The sequence below is a fragment of the Cryptomeria japonica genome, chromosome 3 (genome assembly GCF_030272615.1).
Source record: "Cryptomeria japonica chromosome 3, Sugi_1.0, whole genome shotgun sequence".
Taxonomy (NCBI): domain Eukaryota; kingdom Viridiplantae; phylum Streptophyta; class Pinopsida; order Cupressales; family Cupressaceae; genus Cryptomeria; species Cryptomeria japonica.
In genome coordinates, this window is record NC_081407.1 from 846,978,776 (window position 1) to 846,989,995 (window position 11,220).

The 11,220-nt window shown below is 30.9% G+C and overlaps 1 protein-coding gene across 1 annotated transcript; it reads left to right on the plus strand.

The window, feature by feature from the left end:
* The first annotated feature begins 6,587 nt into the window (after positions 1-6,587).
* LOC131033648 (uncharacterized) lies at positions 6,588-8,951 on the plus strand. Its single transcript, XM_057964917.2, has 2 exons — positions 6,588-7,249; positions 8,327-8,951. Exons 1-2 carry the CDS (start codon positions 6,718-6,720, stop codon positions 8,404-8,406), a joined length of 612 nt encoding a protein of 203 aa, XP_057820900.2. The 5' UTR covers positions 6,588-6,717; the 3' UTR covers positions 8,407-8,951.
* The last annotated feature ends 2,269 nt before the right edge of the window (positions 8,952-11,220 follow it).

An 11,220-nucleotide genomic window follows, 5' to 3' on the forward strand; every position in this document is an offset into this window, starting at 1 on the left:
AAACTTCTTCCTCGCCAACCAAAAATAGAATTTAAAAAAACTATTTCTCTAGCTATTCCATGGGGTTTTAATCTCTTCACTTTATATTTGTTGTTCCCATCATCAAGAGTTTGGAAAGAGATCATTTATCAAACACTAGGTGCAGTTGACTTTTTCTAGGTTGAGAGAACAATTTCATAATAAAAACAATGACATAAGATATCATTAAACTGTCACTTAAGTGACCTTTCACCAAACCCAAAATTCAGCTAATAACATGAGATCCTTACGAAACCCTAAGGACAAGAATACTTAGGACTTACACAACTCATTACAATGCAATGAAGATGAGAAATATGCAACTCCTAAGAACAAGAATATGTTAATGAATGCATATGCTACAAGAGAACACATTGACAACCATACTTATCAACCCATAATATTACATGCTAAAAGGCTTTGACATTATCATCATTAAATACCAATTTCAATATACTTTCCTAAAGACGAAAAGAATCATGACTTTCTTGTATAAACCAAAAGAATCATGACTTTCTTGTATAAACACTTGTACTTGCATCTTGAATGTTCCTCTTGAAGTTACCTGTCCACATCATCTTAGTTGACATTATTGACAAACCAATGTCAACAAGTTACTCATTAGACCTACAAGTGGATTTCTACTATTGGGAGGGTGACTCTTCTAAAACCAGCGATTTAGGATCTCCCTTTAAATAGATCTACAAGAATCTCTCTCTATCTTGATTCATGAGTTTGATGGCCTATCCCAACAATTCTTATGAGTCATTAACTTGATTTCAAAGAAATGGAGTATGGTTAAGTGGGATTTTATCTATAGACCGAAGTAGGAAGGGGGGTTTGGTCTTTGATAGACAAGGTTTATTGGTCGGGCCTTGATGACTAAACTTTGTTGGAGGTGGTGTTGTCATTAGGACCAAGGTTGGTCTAGGATTATTACTTCAAAGTATCTAAGTGGAGTGGAGACTAATGATGTTCCTCGTTGTAGTCTTGAGGACAAAGGCTCAAAGATTTGGAGCACACTCAAAAGAGGTTCTAAATTAATCAAGAAATGACTATTTTGGATTCACAACAGAGGATCAAAGGCTTTATTCTAGTTTGATTCTTCGGATGGGACCCACCTATGATATCAATTTATCCTTATTTATGATCTTTTTGCAACAATTTTTTTCCAGGAAGGTTGGAGTAAGGTGGAAGATTATAAAGCTTCTTAGATTTTGAGTCAAGGTGAATTATTTAGAGGGATAGAACCTTATGAGTGGCCTCTAGGGGGCTTAGAGGAGTAAATCTAGGAGTTTGGAAATATTTTGGTAGGAAGAGCTTGTAACTCCTTGGAGGGGAGAGATATTCTTTCTTGGGACCTTGATCCAAAAGGAAAATTCTTGGTTGCTTAAGGTTATCAAGAGCTAGATAAGTAGATTCATTAGAGAACCAAAATTCCTTGGTGAAAATAGGTGTGGAACACGATTTTTTGGCCTAAATACAACTTCTTCATGTGGCTGGTTGTTCAAAATAGGTGCCTCACATTGGATAATCTGAGAAAGGAAGGATTCTAAGGTCCTTCTATGTGTTTTTTGTGCAATAATAGTGTGGATTTCTCTTAACATATTTTCTTCCTATGCCCCTTCTCTAAAGAAATTTGGCATTGCTGGTAGAGGGTTTGTAATAAGGCTTGTTTCTATGCTTCCTCCTTAAGTGAATTCTAGGATCTTTTGGGGAATTCCCCAACAAATACTCATTTTTGGCACATTGCTTGGAAAATAGGCCTTTCTTTTATCCTTTGGTAGATATGGTTGGAAAGGAACACAAGGATTTGACACATTAAGAAAATGTAGAGCCATCAATTATGGATGCAAATTATTAGTTTTCTATAGGAAATCCTATAAGCTAAATGTGATTTGTCTGCTCATGTGGACTCGAGTTGTCATTTAGAGGTTGTGTTTGGTGGGATGTGGTATGAGGTCCCCCTCTTCTAGAATGGGTTGACATGCTAAGAGAAAGGTCCTTCGTGATGGCTGGTAGTCACCCCCTCCTCATGATGTGTTGAAGATAAATACTGATGCTTCTTCTAGAGATAATCTTGGTCATGCGGAGATTGATGGAGTTGGTAGAGATAATTATGGGGTTATAGTCCACTTCTTCTTTTGTTTGTATAAAGGACAACATGCTAACAACTTTATGGAAGCCCTTTCTATCCTTTATGTTGTGGAGAGAAGTTGTGCCCTTAGATGGAGAAAGATCATCGGTAAACCTAATTCAGATTATGATTGATATGTTGAATAAGCGGTAGGGGGAGGGAGTGAATTGGAAATTAGCCTTGGTGGTCAATCAAATTTTGAGAATTTGTAGATCTTTGGACTCTATTACCTTGTACCATGTTCCTTGAGAATGGAACATTATAGCAAATTCTTTGGTGAAATGAGCTTTCAAGAAGATGAGATGGTGAAATTTTAGAGACTAGGGACACTTGCCCACAAAGTACTCTTGAATTTTAGAAGAGCTTGTTATGGAGAACATGAGGGATTATTTGGGGGTTTTCAGTGAGCCTTGATTGGTTGGTTGCTTTATATTTTTTTGTTTGGCTGGTTGTTGAGCCTACTAGCTCTTGTTGCTTTGCATTGTTCCTCGTCGATTACTAAATTTTTACCCTCTTTTTAAAAAAAAAGAAAAAAAAGGGTTGATTATCCAAGTGCAATTCTCAACATCCATGAGGTACTATGGCTTGGATAACTTATGGAAAAGTTTGGTCTATCATTTGATCATCTACTATTCTTTGGTATGATAACCAAAGTTCCATCCACTTTTTATGCAACCTAATTGACGAACAATGAACAAAATCCATCAAAATTCATAAGCATTTCATTCAACAACTTTATCATGATGGTGTTTCTCTCCTTAGAGTATTTGTCTACTTAGGAGCAAATTGTGAACATTTTTACTAAACCTTTGGCATCAACTCATAATATTGTGTTGCAATATTTACTTGAGATGAAGTTATCCTTGGTGGGTCTTGAGTCCCCATTCCTTTATATTTAGTTATCTTTTTTAGAAATGATTTTTTTCCACAAAATTTTCTCCTTTACTTTGTTTGTGGGAGAATTTTATGTTGTACATAAGAATCTCATTATCCCTCGATGCCTGGACTCATTTTTTTGTGGTTTAATCCCTAAGTATCACCTATGGGGGTGTTAGTGGGAAAATAGCTATTATACATCTAGTTCCTAAAACTAGTAGATCCATTCACATTGGCTTAAGTTCAATTAGTGGTTTAGTTGTCTCACCTTGTAGACATAGAACAAATTCTATGACACTTTTCCCAAGTGTTTAACATGTGTCACATCTCTTGGAGGGTTAATGTTTTACTTTCACTTTCGTACTACCTCCTTATCTTATATATACAAGGAGATAATTGTACATTCACATTTCATGATATTTTTTGGCTGATTCTTGTCACATGCATTCTCTTGTGGAAGTTCTTGAACATTGCATTCAAAATTTGTTTCATTAACAAGATATTTTTTGTATGCTTCCATGAATTCTCTTCCCACTCAATGTTATTACTAATATATTAGAATCGGATATTATTGAAAAAGGTGAAATTTGTGATATTGGAATCTCTCTCAAATATCTTAGGTCCAAGACAATTTCCTATGCTGATCACTTTTTACATATTACTTTCTACCTTTAGTAGCATCAATTGTATGAAATATGGTTCCCAAATAAGAATTTGACGACCAATTTCCACCAAGTATGAACATAACTGAAAATCCACATCCCTAGTGAAGACAAATATTTTGTCATTTTTCTCTTAAAGAGATTAACACATTAAATAACACTTTATTTATGAAGGCCTTGTGTCGCATGGAATGTTGCAGAGCAAGACTACTTGTATAAATATTTGGGGGTTTCATTGTCCAAATTCTTTTGTTGATTTGACTAAATGTGTCTATGATATTCGATTCTTGATGTTGTGACCTCTAAGAGGAACTCTAGTGGAGCTATTATGTGTTCCCCTATATTTATCTCATTTTCCCCTTGAGTTTACTTTCCTATAATATCATTAGATCATGTATTGACACTTTTAAAGTCATTGATAATTACAAATTTCTTCTTTTCTAAATGGTTCTTCCTATAAATAATGATGGAAGCTTCTAGACATAACACTAATCCTTAAATAAGTCTTTATTGATATCTTATTAAAAAATTAATCTAAAATTAAAAGTTAATATTAATTATTTTAACTAGTAATAAACACGAGTATAATAAAAATAAATTAATTTTAGCCTTCCGTCAATCTATTTTAAGAAATTTTAACAATTATGATAGTAGATACATCTTCCATATTTAATCAAACCAAGATGATAAAACATAACATCCAATCCCCTAATGCCCCACTAGACCAATACATCCTATTTACACTCATTTTAAATGTACAAAGCCATAAGAATAACATACAACTAAGCTTTTATAATTGATGTTACTTCAAAATCATGTATAGGTGGGCCAAACTTATTAATGTGATTAGCAACACCATCATCTTAAACAAGTTTCTATTTAATAACACTTGAAGAAATGGGAAAAGAAGGGAATAATAGAAACACTAATTATGCACATGTTGGCAACCACCAAATAAAAGCTCATCTTTAGAGGAATACAATTAATAGTCATAAATATTAATATTATTAATGAAAGCTTTGATAGCTCTCCACTATCTCTAAGTCTTAAAACTTTTCAAATTAATATAAAAAAAGGGTTTTCAAAAGAGGAGATTATCTAAGGCATCCTTTGAAAACAGGGCAGGAGCCCAACAAAAAGTAGGCCTAGTTAATAAAAGTCAAAATTGAGGGTGGAATTATGGGCGTATGCCCACAAAAAGCATATTAAATCATGATTGCCCTTTGAGATGACCGTTTTCTTGAGTGATTGGAGACAACTATGAAGTGCCTGTCATTTCAATTTCAATTAGACATTCTTTAGATGGTTTTATTTTAATCTACCTCATTTCTTATTCTAAAATTATTTGTATTTATTCTTAAAATTATTTCTAATTTTCATATCTAGGTTTTATTTTAATCAGGCTCATTTCTTATTCTAAAATTATTTCTATTTTTTGTTTTATATTTATTCTTAAAATTATTTCTAATTTTAATATCTAAAATTTCTTTCCAAATCTTAAAAGATGGATGAAATATAAAGAATAATTAAAATTTAATAATGCTAATTACTTTTCAAAAAAATTAAACTCTTTAAATAGTTATTATATAAAATATTAGGAGAACCCTAGAAAACTATCTTATAAATAAAATAGTAGATGGATTTGTAAGTTTTATGTGGGTTGTTTTTGTTAATGTTTAAAAAATTTTAAAGTTTATTTTGGAGTGGTAATTTAATGGTTTATTGAGGATTCCGAGTTAGATTTGTGGTGGTGTTACTGTTTTTTGGCAACCTTCTAATTCCTTATGCAATTTTATTTCTTGCACTGATTCAATATTTAAAAAATATTTCACTGTGTTTAATTCTTATAAAAAGACTAGCATGAATGAAGCTCTTTAATTGTAATCTCAATAACTTTCATTAGGACTTAATTAAATTTGTTTTGTTAAAAAAATAGCAACATACATATTATTAATACAATTTAGAGGATAGAATCCAACTTCTAACTTAAGAATCTCTACCAAATCATTTCCATAATGTGGATGCCATTAAACGTTCCATTAAAAAATAAGTTTTATTTCTTTCATTTTGAAAAATTTGTAAAGCTTTAGTGAAACCACAACCTTTTCCATACAACTACTAATAAATTGTGGAATAATATAATACAAATTCTAAATGAATTGGAGTGAAGCCTTAGAAGCCTAATTGGATTTAAAAAGAAAATTATATAATGCTAAAAGTCATTAGGCTTGTTTGAATTTGAAATCACAATGCCAATGACAATGATTAGTAAAAAGAATAAAGTTTGTGGAGTTTAGAGGGAAGAATGAAAGTAAATCCAAATAAATGAGAATTTGAATTATTACAATTTCAATGTTAAAATTGTATCATTTTTAATTTTTTATAATTTATTTATTTATTTATATATTTTAGAATGTAAGTTCTAATTTCTAAAGTTCTTATGAGCAAGATAATAAAAAATATGAAAAAGAGTGTGAGCATATGTAGGAGGAGGAGGGAGGAAGGGGATCTAGATCATCCAATTTGCCACACACATAATCACAAAAAGATTCCATCCATCTTTACCATTGAAACAAGAAAGATGATCAAAATCACACAAAAAAAAATTCAATTTTTTTATTTAATTTATTTTAAATTTTTCATATAACCACTTTACAAGGTGTGGGGGCCTAATACAATACAAACCCTAATAAAGTGGAGGGAAACCTTAAAAACTTAATTAAAACTTTAATATACCTATTAAAAAATCCCAATATTAAGGCACTGAAGTGATTTGAATTTGAAATCACAATGCTAATAATGATGAGGAGAGGAATAAAGTTAGTTTCCAGGTTAGGGGGAAGGATCCACACATTGGGTCATTAAAATTCTAATTTTAGGGCTATATTATATTTAGTCTTTTTAGGTTTTTTTTTATTTAAAAAAAATTATAAATAAATTGTTCGGTCCATTGCATGAGGTTCAGCTTTCCTTAAAGCCTGCGTTTTATATAGTTTTTGATACGAAAACAGCTTTTCTTGAAAGATGGCAGGGGAAGAAAGAAATCTCTCTGTATTGGGCTGTGGAGATCCCAATGGCAGTGTTTGTAAAAATACAGGATGTGATGAGAATAAAAATGATGGTATTCAGTTTAGGAGACAAAATCTTCCTAAGGTGGGCAGAAAGAAGCATTTGCTTCAGAAGCAAAGGTCATGTAATGAACTGTCAAGAGAAGAAGCATGGCTGAGAAAGAAGGATCAGGTGGTGTGTGAAAAAGAGAGCAGGGCAGTGAATAGAAGTGTTTCAGACTGCGGGGACAGATCAAGGTGTCTCAGGGATGAAGATCTGGAGGAGCTTAGGGGATGCATTGATCTAGGTTTTAGGTTTAGCTTTGATGAAGATCATGATCATCTCTGCAATACTTTTCCTGCTTTGGATTTGTACTATGCCATTAATAGGCAATTCAATGTTTCAAAGTCTAAGTCTTCTCCAGAGAGCAGTTCTGTGCATGGATCAGAATCTTGTGCTCAAAGCCCTTCAAGTCCACTCTCTGATGCATGGAAAATTTCTAGTCCAGGTATACAAATCGGTTTGTTGCATGTGTTTTTGGGAAATGGTCATTTAGTCTGTAGGATATACCAATATATAAGTTATTCTGATATCCTCATACACCATCATTCTGTATTGGTACATCTTAGAGATTGGATAGTCACTTCTATGTTTTTGCTTTATAAATTTTTAGATTGTTTTTTTAAGTACTAGTGCCATATATCTTTTTAGGAAGTTTTTTCCTATGAATTTAGAGTTTGAAATAAATCCCTATAGCATTCTCTGATTCTTAGTTAAGATGAAATCATCTCAAAGTGAATTTACATCAAAATACCAAACTACATTGATGGGTGAGATGAATCAAAATACTCCTTTTTTGGTATATTGCAGCATATTTTAAGGCTATAATATCTGAATGTAAGATTTGATATTGAATCATCTCAAAGTAAATTCACATCAAAATACCAAACTACATTGATGATTTAGATGAATAAAAATACTCTGTTTTTTTTTTAATATATTGCAGTCTATTTTAAGACTATAATATCCGAATATGGGATTTCGCATTGTGAATCAATTTTGTTGTAGTTTGATGCTTGGCTATAAGGAAATGGCTATCTAGCTCTTAGAATACATGAAGGTATTCATTATGATGTATGCGACTTATGGATGTCTCGATGCATTTTAAGGACTGAATAGCTGTTTCCTGATTAAATGCCCTGGTTTAAAGTTATTTGATATTATTAGGAATATGCAATATCCTGTGCTGGATTGGATGCTTTAATTTGGGGCATGATTGAATTTTGTAATATGGTGGCAGGTTAGATGCTCTAGTTTCAGGTCGTTAATATATTCACAGATATGTCAGCAGATTAAATGCTCTTATTTTAAGGCCCATAATCAATATTCTATTGAATACTCAATATCCTGGTAGTAGGTTGGATGTCTCTGTTATTGGTTGATTATGTTTGTATCAGACCTAATGATACTCTTTTATAAATACATATATAATCCTTGATATCTTTGTTTTTATTCTATGGTCTCCATCTGAGACCAGAACATTCTGGAAGGTTCTAAGGTAATATTACATTTCATTTGTTGGCAGGTGAAAATTCTCAGGAGGTGAAGACCAAGCTGAGACACTGGGCACAATTAGTTGCATGTTCTGTTCGTGAGTCCTGTTGAGAGGTGCTTCATTTATATACAGTCACAATGTTTTTGAAAAATCTGAGGTCTAACATTATAGATTGATATATTAATATAGTAGTCCCTTCACATGTCCACAATATTGGGCTTCTTTAGTTTTGTGCTTTAGGGTAGAGGGACTGGTTTGACAGATTCTCATATATCCATAATATTGGGCTTCTTTAGTTTTGTGCTTTAAGGTAGAGGGACTGGTTTGACAGATTTGTTTTCATTTTTTTCCTTGAAGATTTTAAAGGGTTTTTGGGTCTGGATCAGGTCTAACATAATGAGTGCCTGTTTTGCTTGGGAGGAAACAGTGTTAACAGTGAGGCCACTAATAGGCTTCTTGAACAACTTGACTAGCAATCATTTGGTGTGAGTCTAATCACAACTAGACAGCTATTTATGTATTTATATAACTCATTTATAATATGAATATATATATAACAGACTGATGAAACATCAGCATTTTAATAAGCAATGTAATTTGTTGTGGAATTCATACTTTTCTTTTCAGAATTCTAATATACAATAATATTATTTAATGTCGTCTTTTCTTGATTGAAAAGTTTTGTTACATTTGTTGTTGTTCTGATATTTCAGAGATTTCACATGCATCTACCTTAAATATAGAAAACGATAAGAGTCAGATCAATTTAGGTAGGATCCTGAAACCTAAAAGCTTATTCAACTAATTTCACATGCAACTACCTTATATATTTAGTAATGATGTCAGATCAATTCAATTTAGGTAGGGTCGACACCTAAAAATTTGTTCAATTTGTTTAGCATGCATCTACCTTCAATACTGAAATCAGTAAAGTACAAAAAATTTAGGTAGAATTTTGATACCTAAAACTCTATTCAATTAAAAAGTCTTCTTTTTGTACTTCAACAATTAAAAAAATATTAAGTATTAAGGCATAACAATTTTTAAGAATTCAGAATTAATGATAGTTTGACATTATGCTTATGAAAATATGGAGTAAAGTCTTATTATTAAAAAATATCATATGTAGTAACATTAGTTTATATCACCTATTAGTTAAAAATTTATCCTAAATAATAATTGATATATCTAAGTATACCTAGACAATAGAGGGGTTAAAATTAGACAATTTGTTTAACCATAAATTTGTTACATGGTTGTACCAATGGCTCTTATCTTTTTATATTTTCCCTTCATCTTTTCTTTGTTTTTAGATTTTATTGAGTTATAGAAATATTATAATATGATAATTTTTAAAATTAAATAGATAAAAAAAATGAAGGGACCACTTTTACAAAAATTGTCCAAAAACATTGAATAATATCTCCAAAAACAATATTGATAAGCTGTATCTTAAAACCTATTGTTTAAAAAGTTGGTTTTATACTTAAAAAATGAATCCTATATTTATTTTATTGTTAATTATATATCAAAATTATTAAGAAACATACGTATCTAGGAAAGTGCATACTTTATATAACATTTAAAATTATATTTAGATTTTTAAAAAAATTATAGTGAAAGAAAATATTTGTAAAATATGTGGATCATAATTGGATTGGTTGACTTCAAGAATTTTTGCTACAATATGTGCTTGGTTTGTACATTTTGTTTTGTCTTGCTTTTACATCCATTATTTTCCTTCAATATTTTATTATGTAAGATTCTCTAGGATTCTTTAGATCATGATCTATTAGTGATCATGGATGATAGTGTCCTTACATTTAAGTTGAATCTGCAACATTGATTTAACACTATATAGGTGAGATTTTATATGTATATATATCTCTAATTTAATTCTTTTTCCAAAAGATGGTTGTGTAGAGCAATCGACATTGACACAATATAGTGTCCCTATATTTAAGTAGATTGTGTAATACTAATTTGGCACTATGTAGATGGGGTTTTATATGTATATATATCCCTAACTCAAGTATTTTTTAAAAGATAATTATTATGTAGAGAAATCAACATTGGCACAATATAGTATCCCTATATATAAGTTGATTGTGCAACATTGATTTGACATTGCATACATGAGGTTTTATAAGTATATATATACCCTTATTTTATCTTTTTTAAAATATCATCATTGTGTAGAGCAATCAATGTCAAAATGACACATTCCTACTCTCGTTCAATTTATTAACATAACAAATTAGGATTGGTCTACAAAACCCTATAATTTAAAATATAGTATAGAAGAGTTTCTATTAAAAAACCAATGTGCTTCAATAAATCAAAGCCTAGAAATAAATTTGAATAGATGAAAACAAAGGAAATGAATCTATCTACTATAACCCTTCCAAACATGCCTTAAAATGTGATTGATTTGTTAACATGTCTAAATTATATTATTATGAGTTTTTATTATAAGTGAAAGAGCTTGGATATCAATTGTTATTGCCTCTAACGATTTCTATGAAGGTTTTTTAAGCCACTAATCTTTGGCCATCAATTTGTGGATGGAAATCTATATACCTTTTAGAGTCTTGTATTAATTTTGTCCCACAATGTAGAATTTTTTTTCCTACAAACCTATAGTTTATGTTTAGAATAACATACCTCAATTTCACAAAGATACAAAATAATGTTTCATCTACACCTTTATCTATTATGTACTTATTACATGGATTTAGAATGTGCCTTTGACTAAATTTGTTCACAACTATAAAAAGGATAGTCATGATCATGCATACTCGATGATAAAATTTCTAAAAAATCCATAGAAACACTTTCCCATGGTCTTTTGGGCACATGAAGGGCCTTGTATATTCCTTCTTTTCTTGTTTTGGATTTAATTGTGTAATAAATTCTACAACCTA

Excerpts from the sequence above, each read along its gene's own strand:
- LOC131033648 (XM_057964917.2), top strand. The coding sequence starts at position 6,718 with ATGGCAGGGGAAGAAAGAAATCTCTCTGTATTGGGCTGTGGAGATCCC. Across the intron at positions 7,250-8,326 it reads ATGGAAAATTTCTAGTCCAG|GTGAAAATTCTCAGGAGGTG; the intron begins GTATACAAATCG and ends ATTTGTTGGCAG.